Below are 19,345 nucleotides of genomic sequence, written 5' to 3' on the forward strand. Positions count from 1 at the left end.
TTTTAAAATCAAGCTCCAGTTATTTACAAATCGGCTTCAAAAATGCTCTTTTTGATTCAAGCACCCTGAAGTGACACGTTTTGGGGACTTGGGGAGGAAAGGAGGAATCTAGCACATCTGTTCTTGATGCTGAGTGATTTGAATCCGCTCAGATCTTGAAGTCTCGTGAAATGGCTGGAACTTTGTTCCCTCAGCTTGTTTTAGGGGAAAGAGAGGATTGTGTTGGGGAAACCAGTGGAAGGATCAGAATTCAGAGGTGTCTGAGCTGCCTCTTCATCCAGATCTTCATTGTTCGTTCTGCTGACCGTGGTTTGTTCCGCTAACAGGCAGGAATTCTAAGTTAGCAGGATATAAAATTGGAAAGAACAGGTTCTCACCGGGTTTCCTTGGCAGCAGCACACCAGCTTGCCCGTCCTAAACGGCTTGCGATGGTCTCACCAGCCTGTCCAAGTTGTTCTGTTTGTTGGGAAGCGATTTGAGCAGAACCAGGGGCCGGGATCTTTATGCTGAACTTTCCTATGGCCAGATCCTTTTGTAACATTGGACAAGTGGACAATAAATTATTGGACAATAAATTGATCTCTCTGTTCCTGATATAAGGTTGACTTTGGGATTTTTATGAGCAAATGAAATTACAGTGTATTTGCAAAGATCCTGGGAAGGGTCGTCTTTCCATGATCTAGCAGAAAACAAGAGCAGAGGCGACACGGTTCGATATTCACCCGACTACAATTCTTGTGCGTCACAGATGAACAAGAGGCCTTGAAATCCATCATGAAGGACCTGGTAGCGCTCCAGATGAGCCGGCGCCACAGGCTGACGGGATACGAGACCATGAAGAATAAAGACCCTGCGCACTCCAACAAACAGGTAACGGAGCTGTTGGGGAGTATTCGGAATCGCGGCCAGCGCAGGTCGCGGTGGATCCGCTGCCTCCACCTGGAGAAGCATCGGGGTGGTTTAGCCTCTGTTCTTGCTCAGGCTCTGTTGCCAACGTGGGAGCTTTAAAAATTGATTTTATATTATTCTATTTACTGTGTGGCCTGGGTAGGGTACAGTCAGAATAACTTGCAACACCTTAGTGTTCTGCCTTGCTCCCACACGTGTTTTCGATGGCGTTTGGTCTGTGTAGGTGAGCTAAAAGCCTCCCAAGCGATTTTCTGCTTTAAGGGTTGTTATTGCCATTTTTTACAAAGCCTTCTGTTCTTTTCAAAGAAGAAGCACAACGGCAGCAGTCCAGCCGTCCTGGGCAGCCCCGCAGTGACGAACCAGTGCGCCTCTGCCGCGGACGAGAAGAAACTGTCGGTAAGAAATCTGCCGTCCTGTTCAATATGAGCCATTATGAATAGGAGCGTGGTTTAAATCTGCGTGCGGTGACCTTTACAGAACTCATTACGCAGGTCGGGGAGGCCAGGAAAGCCTCACTGACTCTGTCATGAGCTGGCTGTGTGATGCACCTTTTATTGTAGTGGAAATAATACTTAGAGGGAAGCAGGGACCTGAGAAGCGTAATCATGGGAAGAAAACAAGAATAATTTTGCTCTGTCAGCGTGTGCTGTGCATCATTTGGGTGAAGAATTCTACGGCCATTATCGTCTTCAAAAATAATTTGAGTTACTTGCAATGAAACTAAGAGGAGAAGTTGCCTATATCAGTAAAATAACTCCAGTTATATCCTTGTTACAGGCTTAAGCTTTTTGGACCAGACTTTAAAGTTCGCGTCTGTCTCTTCCTTCTGCTTTGTCTGCCCGTAATCTCCTTGTTCAGCTGGGATCTGGGATTTCCCTGAGTGTGCTGGACAAATCCGCAGATGGAATAGTACGAAATCCTTTAAAATCACTTTGAAACGTAAATTCAGAGATGTCGTAAATCAAAATATATAATGGTTATTTATGATATGGCATCACAGAACTGGAATGCTAAAGCACTAAACTTGGATTTGATTTCTTCCTCATCTCTTAGGACAGTTTACAGGAATTGCTTTAAAAGTCTGTTTTATAGGTGCTGGGTTCAAAGGCAGCGAAGAGCTCTGGTGTTTGACTCCTCTAGCGTCTCTCTGAAATTTCAACACTAAGATCTCTTGGAATATCTTTCCTTAGATATGAGTTTCCTTAGATATGAAGTTTCTTCCCAACAGTCCTGTTCAGTTCCCTTCCACTGGGCTACTTAGGGCAGTGTAGCCTTTCTTCCCTGAAAATCCTCAATAGAAAGGGATCATTTCTCCGTCAGTTATGCTCAAGAAACAACTGTTTCGTCTACAGTTAGCTGATGGGCATCTTATACTTTATTATTCCTCTGCTGTTTGCTACATTTTTCATTTGCTCTCTGGGACTGGCTTCGTTCTGGTGTGTTCCCAGGGCGAGTTCTTTCTCTTCCCACGTCGGAGCAAACAGCTCTGGTGAAGTTACCTGCAAATCGCCCACCTGCAGGTGGTTTTCGCCCCAGCGGGGCAGCGTTGAGCGGTGGCTCCTGTCCCCAGCCAGGAGCGCGGGTGCTCGCGGGGATGTCACGCGTCCCTTTGAGCCGCGTTCTTCACCGCTGGCCCTGCAGATATTTCCTCCAGCTAAAGAGCATTTCCTGGCCACGTTTTTTTGAAGTTCCTAGATGTATGATTGCCTATTGTCTCAGGCTTTCACAGATGGCTTCATCTATTCCAATCGCATCAATCGCGCGGCAGAAATTATGGAGGCTTATCAGAGCAGACTTTTTTTTCTTTTCCCTTTTATTTTTATCTCGTGACCTAAATTGGGATGTGAACTCGGATCCCCGGAGCTGAAAGTTCAACATGCTGACTCTTCCGCGTCACATAAACGTCTTGTGTGTGTACGGGTTGAGCGGTCGCTGCTTTTAGGACCCCGTTGCCCTTTAAAAGGTGACACGTGGGGAACTTGGTTGTAACTTCACCGCTCCAGGGGCTCCGTTTTTGGAAAAGTGGAGCTTCAGTCCGTGTCTTCGGAAGAAGGAATGTAGCCTGTTCCCTGTGTGTCTCTATTTTATTTTGCCATTCAAGAAAGCATGTTTGCTTGGAGAGTGCACAAGGAAAATGACCTTTAGTTCAGATAAATATGCTGTGAGAGTCAGTTTCAGATTTTTGCCATGCAATGCTAAAGAGCGATTAGTTTTCCTTAAAGTATGTTTCTGTTTTGGTGACAATTAATAAAAATTACAACTTAGTTTTCACCCCTTTCCATCCCTTTATTCTTTAGCAATCCCTCCATTCCTCACGCTGCTGTGTTCACCTGTCAGCTGCTTGTCCACAGCTTCTCCTTCCATGGATAGATTATCAAACTTGGTTTGTCCTCATCAACCTTTTGAGGAGTTGATTGCTTCTGCAACCACCAGTTGACCTGTTTGTGTTGTTTGCGCCTTAAAATCATGATGTGATCCATTCGGCTGCTATTACTGATGCCAGAGTTTCATTGTAAACTTGCTTCTTTTTGTTCTTTTTTTCTACAGAATGATGTGAGGATAAAGTTTGAATATAACGGGGAGAGACGGTAAGTGTCTTCGTGACTTCCACTCTTTGATGTTTTGTTGGCTTCACTTTCCTTGTTCCTGAAGGAAAAACACGCAGTGAAGGCAACAGCAAACAGGTCATACACAACTTGTTGTTTTTTAAAATCACTGTGTCCTGTAGCAGTTTCCTTTGATTTGGTTTCATAAGATGTATTTGTAAGTGGATTGCAGGGATATTGCAGAAGCTGTCCAGCCGAAAGCAGTGATGGTGATCCTGGCAGCTGCTGTGAGCAAAGGTTCTGAGCTGCTGCAGATCCTCCTTAGTCCAAAGAGGGGATTTTTGTTAAAACCCCAGAGCAGAGGCACTTGTCCTTAAAGCAGACGGCGGAGGGATAATTTATAAAGTCTTCCTGAAAAATTCTGCAGTTTTCATTCACCAAATTCCTACGTGGTGAATTCTGTCACCATTTCGGGTGACACCCCGTTAGGACGAGGTAACTCGGAAGCGAAGTCTTGTCACCGCAGTCCTGCCGCCTCTGCGTTTGAGATCCACAGGGCTCGGGGAAGAAAGGCTTTGTCCTCTTGGGTTTCCAAGGTTTTCTTTTCCTGAAGTAACATTAAAATGAAAAGGTTGATTGTGTGTTGGTCTCATTATGCAGCCACGCTCGCCCGAGCTCCCCGTTCCCAGGGCGGTGTGCAGTTACACACAGCGAGCTCGCACCGAGAATGCGAGCGTGTGTGCTCGGCTTCAGAGGGGCTGCCAGAGCTGACCACAAATATTTAAGGTGGTCAGGCAGGAATGGGCTCCTTAAAGCCTGCAGTCCGTGATTTTGTGTTGGAAGAGTGCAGGGAGTTTTTAAACTAATAGAATTTGTGGCACCTGAGAACAGCTCTGCTTTTGAATGCGTGGAGTGTAGAATGGCAGCCTTTATGAGGGACTTCGCCTCAACCGAGGGCTAAATTACGTTCATACGGTGCCAGAGTGCTGTGATTTCACGGATGGCTTTCTTGGTAATGTGTAGAAAATGTTATTGCGGGCTGCTTTTTAACAAGGACAATTCTTTCTGAACGTTGTGGTCTGGTGGCACCTGGAAGCAGAAGGGGACGAGTCTGGTTGCGAGAACAACCAACCATCTGGGCCTTGAGCAGCAGAGAGATGGATATAGAGAGAGTTTCTGAGCACTGATCGTCCTTGGTTTGCTACAGTATGGGGCTGGCGACTACAGTTCACGTTTGAATCCTCTGCATCTTGACCTGGGATATTTTACTCGCTGATTCTTGTAAAGAAAGGTGAAAATGGTCCTTGTCCCCGGTGGTCAAGGTGACAACTTTCTGGGGACGTGGTGGCTCCCCGCAGCAACGCGTTCCCCCAGAACAAACGGGTGGGGATGCTCTGCTGGAACTTCACATCCCTCCTTTGCCTGCTGCATTAGCGTTCCTGTTCCAAGGGAGGCAAAAACCCAACAAAGAAAACTATGCCATCGTTTTCTAGAAAGCACCGGCGTGCCACGGCGTTCTGCAGGTTTTTATGTGAATATGAATATTCGGGTTTATCTGAGTATTCTGAATTATTGCAAGTCGGCTGTGCCACTGCTATTACAGCCTAAGCAGTATTTAAACTTGGATTTATTTGGTCTCTGTAATTAGAGAAAAGGTAATTGATTTAAATAAAGCTGTGAGTGACAAATGGTTGCACAGGTAGATTTGACTTCAACTCTTGAGAAAAAGCCCCGTGTTTTGGTCACTTTTAGTGAGGGAGTTCTGAGTTCACATACTGGAGGACTTAAACCAAGTACTGTTTTGCTTTTTGGGCCTTCTGCAGCTTTTAATTCAGCTCTCACTGAATGTGTTTGTGTGTGTTTTGTGCCTGAGGCAGCGTTCTTTAAGCCAAAGTGCAGAGGAGACTTATATGCTGTTATGTGAAAGACGTGTATTCGGTAAAGGATGCTTTTCTATCCGGGAACAAAGGCGTTATATTTGAAGCTTCATAGGAATATTGCATTTTGTCAAACCGCTTGGAAATGGGCCAGAGATCATGGATTCCTTGCTAAAATAATTAATATCACTTCAAATTAGACAAGGTTGCTACCTGCCTGAGGATGAAGGGGGAACATTCAGCTGTGTTTTTAGTGGCTCAGCCATTGCATTATCAAGTACATCTCCGAATCCAATCAGCGCTTCTCTCTCCTTGCAGGATTATCCCGTTTGTTCGGCCCGTGCGCTATGAGGACGTGCAGCAGAAAGTGAAGACAGCCTTTGGGCAGCCCCTGGACCTCCACTACATGAACAACGAGGTACGGAGCGCGGCATCGCCGCTCGGAACGCCTAACGCTCGCTCTGGGGGACGCCTCCTCTTCCCATCCCGAATTCTCTACCCTTACATGTAATTTTTCTAACACGAGCCAGAGCTGAACCACTCTGCTCCAGAGAGAACGTGCTGGTACGGGCAGAACGCCACACTGCGTGTGGTACGAACGTCAGCATCTCGCATCCTTGTGCTGCTGTTGTTTGGGTGGGGGAGGAAATAAATGTATTTGAGGTATTTTGACTGTAAAAGCTACTGCAGGCCAATATATATATACAGTCTGTGGAATAATTGAGCAATCAGAATCCTATTTGACATCCCGATTATTTTTTTCTCGTGTTACTTTACTCACCCAATAGGTATTTAAACATATTCTTTTCTGGCTTTTCTAATGTGTTTTTTTCCTGTTCTTTATTTTGCAGCTCTCTATTCCTCTGAAAAATCAAGATGACCTGGATAAAGCAGTAGATCTCTTAGACCGAAGCTCTAACGTGAAAAGCCTTAGAATATTATTGCTGTCTCAGGACAGAAACCATGTAGGTAACAACTCGTGTGACTGCAGCAAAATGAAGGTTTTTACCCTTAAGTCTCTGCAACATGACTGTAGCTTTATCTGAGAGTAATCTTTGGCCTTTTCAGGCAATTGCTGGGGGAAATGCCATGGGCAAGGCTGCTCGAAGGTAAAGAGGCCCAAGACAGCTGGTCAGTGTTCAGGGACTGTTTCTACCGGGCACAAGATCAGAGCATCCCGACACGTGGGAAGTCAAGGAAGGAGCCGGGAGAGCTGCGTGGTTAAACAGGAACTGCTGGGGATGCTCAGGTGGAAGAGGAGAGTTTCTAGACCATGGCAGGAGGGGCTGGCCGCTTGGGAGAATATCAGGCTGTTGTCAGAGGGTGTAGGAGGCAACTAGGAAAGCTCAGGCCTCCTTAGAATTGAACCTGGCGAGAGGGGTCAAGGACAACAGGAAGAGCTTTTTCCAATGCGTGGCAGATCAAACTAACAGCAGAGGCAATGTAGGCCACTGATGAACGAGGTGGGTGCCCTGCTGACAGAAGATGCAGAGAAGGCAGTTACTGAACGCCTTCTTTGTCTCTGTCTGCTCTGCCGGGGGCTGTCCTGAGGATCCCGCACCGCTGAGGCCCCAGAGGAGGGCAGGACAATGGGGGAGTTTGCCTGGGCTGATGAGGACTGGGTTAGGGAGCAGTTGGGCAATCTGGACACCATAAATCCATGGGTCCGGAGGGGATGCACCCGCGGGTGCTGAGGGAGCTGGCTGAGGTCATGGCTGGACCGCTCTCCATCATCTTTGCCAAGTCTTGGGAAACGGGAGAGGTGCCCGAGGACTGGAGGACAGCAAATGGCACTGCAGGCTTCAGAAAGGGCAGGAAGGAGGACCCAGGGAACTCCAGACCGGTCAGCCTCACCTCCATCCTGGGAAACTGATGGAACGACTTCTCCTTGGTGCCATCTCAAGGCACATCAGGGATAAGAGAGTCATTAGGGGCAGTCAGCGTGGCTTCACCAAGGGGAAGTCGTGCTTGACCAACCTCATTGACTGTTATGAGGACATAAGATGGATGGATGATGGCAGAGCAGTGGACGTGATCTCCCTTGACTTGAGTGAGGCATCTGACACAGTCTCCACAGCATCCTCACACTGAACTGAGGGAGTGCGGTCTGGATGAGCGGGGAGTGAGGTGACTGTGAACTGGCTGAAGGGAAGAAGCCAGAGAGTCGTGGTCAATGGGCAGAGTGACAATGTAGTTTGCTTTTTTCAGCAGAAAATCCCATAACATGAGTAGTAAACATTTAAGTCGGGCTCCCAAACCTTCTCGGTTTGGACATGGAATTGAACTGTGAGCTGAAGAGGACAAAGAGCATCAGAAGTTTCTCTTGTTCCTGATGTGTGACTTGAGAACTTTGTTCACTCAGCCAATGTCTTTTCTTTTCCAGAATTAAGGTCATATGTCTTTTCAATCCAAAGACCTTGATAGCTTAAGTATTTCATTTGCAAATTACACAAAAAGCTCCTATGTTTGACAGTTCGGTTGGTAGTAGTGCATAGATTTTGAACGTTCATAATTCGAGCTCTGCAGGCTGTGAGCTCAACCTCGAAATAGTCACACTTGTAATTCTTGGAGCTGTCAGGAGAATTTAAATCTACTTCTCACTATTTTTGAACTCGATAATCCTTGTTAATAGAAATACAGAAGCCTTTCCCAAATGACTGGATGCCGAAAGGTGTAGGAGGGGATGATGCTGTTCTTGTCCAGTGCCCTTGCCCTGAGCGTTCATTACCGGCGGGTGTGAAGACAATAGGTGGCGGGAACGTCTTTGCTCCGACCTGGTGGAGTCAGACCTGTTCTGCGGTGTCAGGAAACAGTCTGTAAAAGGTGGCCTTAACTTTTGATAGAACACACTAAAACAATCCTCTTTTCCAGTGTCTTCAGCATGCAAAGCAGATGCTGAATGATAATATCTACATTTTACATAAGCCACCTCCAGCAGACATTAGTAAATCTCATTCCTACCCCAGCCAGACTGCGGTCTTGTCCTTTTATTAGCTGTTTTTTCCTCTTTTGCTCAAAGCAGAAACAAACAGCAAAGTGTTCAGTAAGTGGCACCGTTTCCCCTCTGCTCCGGCTTCCTCTGCAGCCCGAGCTGCCTGGCGGGCGAGTGCTGCACGTGGGAAGCCAGAACCCCCGTCTGAAGGAGGTTTCGTGGCCGCGTGATCTCATCCCGCGGAGGCAGCGGGAAGCGTGATTTTTCCTGAAGCACAGGATGCAGATTTTGTTTTGGTTGTGCTCTTTTCTTTTTCTGGGGATGGAAAGGTGACTTTGGCACAAATGTGTAGATAAACCAAGTTAACTTTACAACAGTAGCTGCGTGACTAGTACTGAGAGCCATGTCTGGAAGAGCATTTGTATTAATGTCCTTGTGCCTCTTTCTGTGGCTCATTTGTGCTTGTTTTATCAAACACCTCGCTTCTGGTGTCAGTCCTTTCGTTGTGTTTGGAAACTAATGGGAAGAGCTGGTTCAGTTGAACACCTAGAGGGCTAAAACCAGACTGCCCACATAAATTATGTGACCCCCGCACCCCTTATTCATCAATCTATTCACGGTAGAGTTTATGTAGCTTAAATCAGGCTCCTTCCTACTCTGTGCCAGGGTCTCGTTAATGAACAGCTATTTGATTGTGTGGCCTCACACCTTGTTTGCCAGTGATATTCACATAATATTCAGCAGACAGAATTAATTTCTTTGGAGTCTCTTTGGTTATGTTCAGCTCCATAAAATAAGTGTTTTACAAGCATTGGTTAAATTCTGTAACACACAAGAGGGGGACTGTTCTATCCTCTCATTAAACCAGGTGCTTTAGGACAAGATTAAAATTGAAGGTGTCCGCTCGTGTTGAGCGCCTGCTTTGACATACAGAGGGTGTTGTTCTTCCTGCTTTGAGATGAAGGCACTGGAAAAATGGTCTTGAATCAAATTATGCCTATAATAAACACGAAGAAAGCAGCACAGGCAGCATTCAGCTTGGCACCTCCGAGCTCTTTGTACTCTTCAACTCTGGAATTTATTTTCACCGAGTCTGAATTGTCAGTTGACTTTTTAAGCCTTGTGGCAGTCAGGTTCCATCTAACTCCTCCTGGAAGAGCACATCTGGATTTTCTCTGTGCCAGCCACGAGGGCTGATGGAAATCGCCGGTCCTTCCGTGGCGTGGGCTCTGTTGGCTGCCGGGGTCGCTGCTGGGGGGGACGCGCTGAGATTTGTTAGTCCCGCGTTCGGTCTGGGGCCGAGGGTAGCACGCTCTGGTTGTTCGGCTCCTGTCTTACACCATCATCGTAAAGCTTTCCCTCTCGCTGCCTTTATTGTTCGTGTTCTGTGAAGTTAATGAGATCGCAGGCTCTAGAGCAGTTTCTCAGCTTTCTCGCTACTAAACATGATGATATTTCTGAAACTGCGGCCGGATCACTCAAGCTCCTCGGTCTCATTTTATCTCTTTGTTCATTTTACCCAACAGAGCAGTTCTTCGCCCCATTCGGGACTGCCCAAGCAAGTCAGGATTAAAACGTCCCAGTCCGTGGGGGACGTGAACACACCGTATCAGCAGCCGGAGCCCAGGAGCAGGCATCTGTCTGTCAGTGAGTATTTTTGCCACTTCTGCTTCTCTTATTTTGTGAAACATAGACTCTGGGCACTAGTGTGTGTGCTGTAGCGTTCGTGATGGCCATGAGAAATGGAAGGGTTATTCCAGGACAAGGCAGTTCATTTTCAAAAGCTCTTAATATGTTTACAGTAGAACGTTTCAAAGTTCCTCGCTAAGTCGCTGAGGAGCTGCTGAGGGCCGTCCCAGCGCCGGGCTCGTTGAGGTTAGGCCTTTGGAAAGCTTGCGGGAGTCCATTAAGGTTTTATTTAGATTGGCAATTTCAGTTCACGAAACCTCGATTGGACTTTTTTATTTTGTGTTTTAATGTTGGGCTGTGCAATCCGTCCTCACTCCCGTAACGGAGCATTTGACTAGTAGAACAGGAATTGTCACTGCATATCTAATTATCTAATTAGACCTGTCTCTAACCTTTCACTGTCCTAATTACCAGATAAGTAGAGCACAAGGCTGATATTGCAGGTGAATGGCAAAGCTGCACAAAAAGTAAGAAAAGTCGGAGTAATATGTACTTTTGTCTCATTTTCCTTGTGTTTCTCTCAGCTCAGTGAACTCATATTGAGAGGAAAGGTCCATGTAAGACTCGCATTTTTATGGACTCGTATCTCTGGGAGATCTGTCCGAGTCGTCCCAGTTTCTCTGTGATAACCCCCCGTATAACTGTGCAGTACTATTCAATTATTTGCCCAAAGCTGTTCACTTTTAATATGAAAAACTAAAACATCTGAAAATGCTTCCATGTCTTTTGGGTCAAAAAAAAATCATACGTGGCTTAGAACTGTGCTGCTTGGTGTGAAAGTCGGTGAATGGGGAAGAGGACGAGCAATAACAGAGATCTGCGTGTGAAGACAAGAGCCTAGGAGGATATTCTGTGTGCATGACCTATGCTTTAGAAGTGAGAAGAGCTGAATTTGCTGGGAGCAGAAGCAGAGGCTGCTGTTTGTCACAACAGCTGATGTAGGCTCGGCAGGCCTGATGCTGCAGATGACGGGGACTGCGAACGAGGGAGAACAGGAGCTGGCAGCGGCAGGGTTGGTTTGTTCCCAGGTTCTAGAGCAGCTCCCTCTGGCAGAGAACTGCTGCGCTTCCATTAACCACCTAATTCCAGCCTTTCAGACCAGGGTTTGCAGTGCAATCTTAGTGTCAAGTAATAAATCTGGTTAAACAGGAACAGTCTGCATATTGGGGGATCTAACCCAGGGTCAGATCCACGCTGTTCTGACCAGACGTAATCGGGAGATTAAGCTCAGTAGAGAAGGACCTGAGAACTAGACCAGTAGTTCTCGATTCTAAGCTTGTCTAACAAACCTGTTTGTGTCCTGTCTGGGCTCTGCCGATCCCCCTTTGCGTGCAGGTTGGTTCATTGACTTGTAGGGTTTGCTGTTGTGCAGTAGCACACAAAGAAGCGCTGGAGGCTTGTGAACTACGTGACTGAAGCTGGGACACAGCGTTTTCCCATCCCTTCTAGTTCGAAGTTAATGTGCATTAAAAAGAGCAGCATTCCTCAGTCCGTGAAGGAGGCAGCGCTGTCCACGCACGTCTGAGCGCCGTGTTTCTCTTTTCATGGACTAATTCAGCGCCAACAATATTTTATTTAAAAAAAAAATCTTTCTCCTTTATTGGCATTCTAAGGTATCCAAATAATGATGCCAAAGCTAACAGACTGTACCGAGCGCCTGTCGTGGGTAAACTGGATAGTAATAAGGGGCCCCTTCTGCATCCCTGGCGTGCAGACTCTTTCCTCTTGTCCAGCTCGTGGTGCCTTCTGATCATTCATCAATCACGACAGCGTTGGTTCTGTTTGCTGAACACGTCAAAGTACCAGACTGTTAAATTACGAACGGGTCCAGAAGGCTTCTGCTTCTGTCAGAGGTTTGATGGTGACTTGGCAATAGCTTAGTCTTGAGCAATCCTGTCTTCCTTCTCTTCTGCCTTTGGTTTGGAAAAGGAGCATTCCCCTGTGTCCCGGCGTCCAGGCACAGAGACTTTCTTGTTCATACCACATCATGCAATGGGAGCCGAGAGCGGCTTTTTGCCTGCAGGAGATACATCAGTGCAATTCCCATCTTCTCAAGAGGACAGACCTCAAACCTGCTCTCACCAGTTCGCAGGTTTGGATGTAAAGATAACTTGAATTAAAAAAAAAAAAGCTAAGCATTCTGGCAGCGCTTGTGTTTTTTCCCCTCACTTCCTTTGATATACGTTGATTTAGTGCCGACTTCCCTTTCCTGCCCAGCGCCGCTGGCCTTTCCACAATAGCGCTGGGCCGGTGCCAGCGGGACTCGGGCTCGTTGGCCGTGGCACCGGGTCGGAAGGAGTGAAAGTGTGCGGCCCCCGAGCACGTTTGCGTGTTTATCTCCACGCCGGTTGGCTTGTCGTGGCACGTGGGCCCTTGGAAAGTCAGGCAGTAGCTCTGTGCAACAGATTTATAGATATTTTTTGCGCGTCGTTCGCCCCCCTGCACAAGCCACGGCAGCGTTGGGTTTTTGGTTTCCTTCTGCAGCCCCCGCTTTGGTTTTCAGTTTGCTGCTTCCCATGCGTGCCTTCGCTCCTTATTACAGTAACTCCTCGAGAAAATGTTTTCCTTGGGAGAGGATTTGCTGATCTCCGTCCATCTTTCGTAGCACCTGAGTACACACAGTTAATTAAAGACAGCGCCGCAAAGAGCGCGGCTTGGGACTGTCTCTGCCTTCATGGGTGAGCTTGGCTGGACCGCGGCGGTTCTTGGAGCTCACGGTCTGATTTGGGAGCTGCAGGTGGATCGGTCGTAGCAAATAGGGGTTTTGGCTCTTCCTGTTTCCCAAGTATCGTCATCTTTGAGATCCGCAAGGAAAAGATAAATGCTATGGGTGAAGTTTCAGTAGGCAGCACAACAGAAACTCTCTGGGTAGTACTGTCAGCAGATGAGTAAAGTATTATTCTCATCCTTTGGCCCCTAAACGTGCCCTCTGTCCATCTAGATATCTCAACTAATTAACAGGAATTGCAGAATTGACCTCCATGTGTTTTCACCCAGACTAGTCATACAGCTCCACTTCTCACACAGTAAAATATTGGGGTTCTATCCAAAGGTAACTGTGCTCCCATGGGACGCTGAAATTGCTCAGTGTCAGTATCGTTAGCGGATGATGACTAGCAGGGATAGCGCTGCCACTCGTAATAGAGTAAATGCTACTAGTTGGGGCAAACTTATAATCAAGGCAGAAAATAGTTGCCATGGCAAGTGGGATTCCTGGAGTCTTCTGCCTTCCCTGAGACACTGAACTTATTCTCAGAGGGTTGAGCAGACCAGGATAGAAATCAGGAACTGCTCTGTTAGGAGCTTCACCTCGTAGTGTCTAAAATGACAATAGAGATGCTCGTTGGACAAGTTGCTTTTTGACACAACACCTCCTGGTTCCATTTCTGTCCGACTGCAGGATTCACTCCAGAATTGATCACGGAGGTCTAGCGTTAGAGGTGAACATTTGGATTTTGGGCGTGTGGATGTGTAGCCTCATTTCAGTGAGCATAAATATCCAAACTGCCCTTGTTTCTGGCCCAGGTTCCCAGAACACAGGCCGGAGTTCCCCGCCGCCCGGGTACGTTCCGGAGAGGCAGCAGCGCATCGCTCGCCAGGGCTCCTACACCAGCATCAACAGCGAAGGCGAGTTCATCCCAGAAACCAACGAACAGTGTGTAAGTACAAGCATTAGCATGGGAAGAGTAAGTCCGGCTGTTAAGGCTGCTGACCTCAGAGCCCTCTTTCGCTGCAGAATATTTACTAGGTAGTTGCATTAACACGTACCTTTGTTCATTTAAACAGTGCTTCAGGCTTGGTTTAAGTTCAGAGCCTTTGTTGGGCTGCCAGAAGCGGTTATCGTGTGTTGAGCATCGTCTCTCCGCCTCTGAATGAGCAGTTTTGGTTGCGTTGCACTTGTGTGCTCAGGTTTCCTATTTCCAGGTTCCTGTGACCCTCTTGCATTCGAAACTGCGCTTCCCATTCAAAGAAGTAGGAAGCGAGGCCAAAGGGCGACGTGCAGGTGGCACCCGCAGAGGTGCTGTGCCTGGAGGCGCCTGGGATCAAAGCGCAGCACAAGGCTGACTTAGACTCCCATGTTCACAGCAGAGTCCTTCGACACCTAAAGCACTGGCTCAGATTTTATCTCCTTAACAATTTCTGTGGGAGATACAGGAAAAATGTGTGTTCTAAATGGCTTTCGACTCCACTTCTCATCTGGATGTCCTCCAGGACTCTTGCACAGCCTCTGTCAGGCATTACATGGAACTGATGTTGCCTTGTGATTTCTTCTGTGTTGCAGATGCTGGACCCTCTAAGCAGCGCGGAAAACTCGGTGTCAGGGAGCTGTCAGTCCTTGGACAGGTCAGGAGACAGGTACAAATGTACAAGCCCATAGGAACTTATCTGCTCAAATCAAAATGCCAGTTGGACTTTGGCAAAAGTCTGTTTTCCATCTCATAAACTTAACTGGAGAGAAACACATTCATTTCCTACCTATATCCCAATACATTTCTTAGAGAGAATTAACTGCATCTTAAGGCTGTTTTATTTTCTGGCGAAACCATACAGTGACGAACTGGTGCTTCGTTAGCTCTGTGTTATAAATACAAAGTCCTAAAGCGTGCTGTCTGCGCAGAGCCTGAGCAAATCTGGCTGCAGGGTATTAAATCTATTTTAGACAAGACTCTACTTGTTCATTTAAAAAAAAAAAGCAACAACATATTCCAGTGCTACAGAAATATATCATTACACTGGATTCCTGTGTCCTGCAAAAGATAATATTCATTCCAAAGGCAAATAGAGGGGCTTCTCCTTTGAGGAGTTTGCCATAGGCTGATGCTCTAAATCTTTCTCTTCCCTTTGCTGTCGGTGCTGCTTGAGGTGGTGCTGGGCACCTGCAATACTGGGCCTCAGCATGTTTTAAAGTCTCAAACCAGAGGCTGGGGAGCCACTGAAAAATAGCACAAACTGAGCAGAAATGTCTGCCCACGTGGGAAATGGTCTGACTTCAGCCTTGCAGATGTGTGAAATTATTGCAGGGACACGGATTTGAGAGTCACCGTTACCAGTGTGCAAATACAGTGGCTTTTATTTGAAGTCCTTGTAGGTTTGACTCCAATAGATTGCAAAACTTACTCTTGCCTTCTTTCTTTCTTAGTCCTTCTTTTCGGAAGTCGCGGATGTCAAGGGCACAAAGCTTTCCTGATAACAGACAGGAGTTCTCAGGTATGTCAGTGTCAGGTATAAATAGTGTTTGATCCTGACATTCTCTGCTGTTTGCTGGCCGCCCATCACCCTTACTGTGGTTGTATAAGTAGAAGAACTGGGGATATGTTGCTTGAAAAAGCTGTGAAGTTATTGGTTACTCAGCTCTGTCTAAAAAAACTGCTGTTAGAGGAAAATCCTGTCATTAGAACGTATACTTTTTGAAGGCACCTCACTACTTTCCCTGCATCTCCTTCCAGACCGCGAGAATCAGATCTACGACAAAGCGGGGAAAGGTGGCACCTACCCCCGGCGCTACAACGTCTCCATGCAGCACAAGGACTACAACGATGGTGAGTTGTTCTCACACCTTCGATTCCAGGCTTGAAAAGAGGATGAGGCCATGGCAACCCCCAGGGACACGCGCGACTCCCAGCTGAAGGGGCTGGACAGGCCCTGGGCCGTGCGGCCGGCGCTGGAGTTAATGCTGCCATGTGTGGTGACACATTTTCATTGCAACCCACGACGGCTGTTTGAAATTCTTAGTTCGTTTTGCCCTTTCTGGGGACACCCAGGCTGGTCAGTGCCTGCAAGGGCTGAGCAGTGGGCCTGGTTATTACTCTTGGGGATATATAGTGGGTTTCTACCTCAGGGATTCGTCATGTTTTGCTAATTCACAACACAAACTTGCCTCTGGGTCTTCCAAAGATACCATTGACTTAAAGAATCTCATCTCTGCTAGTCAGATGGCTCTGTGGAAATGAGTTTCTCTGAGTTCCGTCAGAAGCACAAGTTGTCATCATCTTTGGTTGTCACTCTTATTTGCATGTTATCCAGAGAGTTACTCCATCTGTGTGGTTGTTAACAGGCCTTGGAGCTCGTGTGGTTGCCTGTAATGCAGGTTTTTGCTTTGGAAGGCAAGTTTAGATCTTGCAGTACTGCACCGAGGGCATTACAGAGTGTTCTCTCCCTTCTGCTTTGGGGGCGATCCAAAGCTGCCCTCAGCTCAAGCAGCATCACCCCTCAACTGTTATATTTTTGCATCTTGCCTGTTTGGCAGTAGATTCTGCTCCATGAGAAAAGACCAGAACGTGACTTTTTCCTCTCCCTTCTCTTCATTGCTCAACCTCCAGCCGTTACCTTCCACTTGTAACACACTATTCAGAAGTTGAACTCTTTTTCTCCAGGCCGGAGGACGTTTCCCCGGATACGGCGGCACCAGGGGAATCTTTTCACCCTGGTCCCTTCAAGTCGTTCCTTAAGCACCAACGGAGAGAACCTGGGCCTGGCGCTGCAGTACCTGGACCCGCGGGGACGCCTGCGGAGCGCGGACAGCGAGAACGCCCTTGGGGTGCAGGAGAGGAACATTCCCACCAAATGTAAGCGCTCACCCCATGCTCATTGGGGTTACAGGCAAGGAGAGGTGAACTCCAGACCCAATATTTGTCCATAACTTGATTTTAAGCCGTTCAAAACAACATAATTACGTGGTTGTGTGTTGAGATGGGTCTGTCTCACCTACAAGACAATCCTCTTCTAAGCCTACATAGTCGTGCACTTGGAGCCAGTTTTTGCTTTAGGCTTGTGGATTACGGTTATTTTACTAGTTAATGGCTGCATTTATTTCGCTTGCTCCGTAGCAGAAAGATTTACTTCTGTATTAATAGCATTCCTGGGTTGTTTTTTTGGGGACTTTACGTTGTCAAAAAAAGAAATGGAACATAAATCGTTACTGATGAACTTCAGATATCCCCGTAATTTAAGGATCGAAATGAAGACATGAGTGCAGCATGCTAAGCAGCACACTAAAACACTGACTGGCAGTAAATCTGATTAAATCAGCCATGGCAAAGCTGATCTCTCAGCTCTTCTGTATTTTCACACTGGCCAGATGGCTGGTTCCTTTGTTTTTAAAGTTTCTTCTTAGATACGACACAATCAGATGCATTGCACTGCATGAGTCTGGCGGGATCGTGCTCCAAGTTAGAGCTACAGCGCTGGTCTTTGTGCGATATGTTTTGGTATTAAGTGCAGGCTGGAAAACTGGCTCAGGTGTCAATCTCTGGGTCAGGACGTTGCTGCTTGTGCAGTAGAACAGTGAGAACTCTAACTCGCTGCTATTTCCCGATGCTGTTTAATTGCTGCCCCATCTCTTAACATGATGATGTAGAGTCATGAAATGTCATCACCCTCACAGAAGAACTTGTCTACGGTCCATCTTTCCAAAATGTTTTGCAGTTTTCTTCTTAATGAGACACCAGACAGCAGGTCCTGAGAGTCGGGATGGTTGGATTCTGCTCGAGTTCTGACACGGGGAGAGTCCCTCATGTCTGTTTTCTTCAGCTGCCAAATATCAGTTTTAAGGGATTGATCTTTGAAAATTTTGCCATTATCTTGGAATAGTACAACGAAAAGAAAAATCATTGCTGCTCTTTTTGTAGCTCCGAGTGCTCCGATAAACTGGCGACGAGGAAAACTGCTGGGCCAGGGCGCCTTCGGTCGCGTGTATTTGTGCTACGACGTGGACACGGGCAGAGAACTTGCGGCTAAGCAGGTCCAGTTCGACCCGGAGAGCCCGGAGACGAGCAAGGTAACGCTGGTCACAGCCTCTGAATTCGCCCTGCAGACTTTGGGATCCCGCAAAGGGCCTGCGTGTCTGTCCTCGAAAGCCGGGTCCTCCTTGATTTGCACGAGGGTTTCAAGTCATGTGCAGAGGAATAAGAGTCATGTAAAAATTACTTTTCTGTCTTCTTAACTTCAGCCTGAAACTAAAATCCATTTTCTGGCTTTGTTTTTGGCTCTGCCTCCTCAGCTTTGTGGTTTGTTGCCAGGTTATTTGAGGAATACTGGACTGCCCTGTGTTCCTGGGTAGACATGGATGTGAATGAAACTAAACCCAGAAAGAGTAGAACTTTTTCCTTTTTTAAACAAAAAAGAGCCGCATACACTTGCAAATCCCCCTTTCTGGGTTTATATGGTAGGTCCTGTATCGAGTGTATTAATTACTGGTGTCTGCGTCTGAATTCTCCCTGTCCTTAAACCAAACCGAACTGTGATGTGTGAATGAATCACCAACAGCGACGTGACAACATGCGAGAAATAGGGAGAAGGGAAGGGGCGCCTGGGAATGACAGGCGGGCACACGGCCCCTGCGCAGCGGGTGCAGCCGGGGTGGCTGTTCGCTTCTTTGCTCGCGTTTTAACAACGTACCAGTTTGCCAATATTCAACAAATTCTCTTTGATCTGGAATAGCTGATCCATGAAGATCTAATTATTCTGATTTTTATACGAGACGCTGGTGCCAGGAGGAGCCCTAACTTGGTACGTTCTGAGTTCCGCTGTGTCTCTGTTGCAAATCAGACGGTGACTCTGAGCCAAGGAGGAACAGGCTGGAATATATTTTGAACGCGCTAAAACTCCAAACCTTAAACTATCAGTTGGGCCAATTAAGCGGCTTCCTCTGGTTCCGTATGTGACTGGGACTAATTTGGGGGAAACCATCATTTCTTTTTCCATAAATCCTCATGCTCTGGTCCCTTTGATGTTCAGCCTGTTCGTTCTCTGGATTCAGCCAGAACCTGATACTTTTCCTGGGCAGCAAACATCTCCAGTTCAGTCTGAAATTGCTGGATGGGCTTTTTGCCTTTGCGCTGTGATACCCTGGTGTCTGCAATAAAGCAGAGAATCCATTTCAGGTGTGTAGCTGCAGGTTCTTTGCAGAGAATAAGAGAGGAAACCGTTTCTGAGATCGATTCAGAACAAAACTGGGTGACAAAGGACTCTTTTGGAGCTCAGGACCTGTGGTCGTGCTCTGTAACGGGTTGAGGTTCCTGCAGCGGGTTCCTGGCAATTCTGTAAGTGGATTCAGAGCTTTTTGAAATTTTTATTGTTACTTTTCTTTAATTGAAATTAACACTCACCGCCCTCAGCTTGGTGGTGAGAAGTGAGGTCCTATCTGTGTGTAAAGGATGCTCGCAACCCATTTGGATGAAGACCCTCAGCTGGCAGAATCAAGACAAGAAACAAAGGTTTTCTGGTACTAAATCCATAGATGGTGCTGCCTGTGTTCTGTCAAAGCTGCTGCACCAGTACTGACCCGGTTGTGCTGCAGTAAGGGTTAATGCAACGCATTGGTCGTGTTGGCCTTTTCCAAGAAGTCGGTGAAGCAGTGCCATGGATTGGACCTGTGTGGTGTTGTAGGGGTC

General features: G+C 47.1%; 1 protein-coding gene across 3 annotated transcripts in view; it reads left to right on the plus strand.

Moving 5' to 3' along the window:
* MAP3K3 (mitogen-activated protein kinase kinase kinase 3) overlaps positions 1-19,345 on the plus strand; it is a 34,445-nt gene that overhangs the window by 5,884 nt on the left and 9,216 nt on the right. The window contains exons 2-13 of one of the 3 annotated variants that reach the window (XM_065039269.1): positions 749-870; positions 1,216-1,305; positions 3,457-3,497; positions 5,651-5,750; positions 6,184-6,297; positions 9,791-9,911; positions 13,479-13,612; positions 14,236-14,309; positions 15,094-15,161; positions 15,401-15,493; positions 16,328-16,519; positions 17,582-17,730. In XM_065039269.1, coding sequence (XP_064895341.1) covers positions 749-870; positions 1,216-1,305; positions 3,457-3,497; positions 5,651-5,750; positions 6,184-6,297; positions 9,791-9,911; positions 13,479-13,612; positions 14,236-14,309; positions 15,094-15,161; positions 15,401-15,493; positions 16,328-16,519; positions 17,582-17,730 — 1,298 coding nt within the window. The remainder of the gene's footprint in view (positions 1-748; positions 871-1,215; positions 1,306-3,456; positions 3,498-5,650; positions 5,751-6,183; positions 6,298-9,790; positions 9,912-13,478; positions 13,613-14,235; positions 14,310-15,093; positions 15,162-15,400; positions 15,494-16,327; positions 16,520-17,581; positions 17,731-19,345) is intronic. The other 2 variants (XM_065039271.1, XM_065039270.1) reach the window with 2 other exon arrangements.

Source organism: Columba livia, chromosome 23, assembly GCF_036013475.1.
Source record: "Columba livia isolate bColLiv1 breed racing homer chromosome 23, bColLiv1.pat.W.v2, whole genome shotgun sequence".
In the NCBI taxonomy this organism is placed as follows: domain Eukaryota; kingdom Metazoa; phylum Chordata; class Aves; order Columbiformes; family Columbidae; genus Columba; species Columba livia.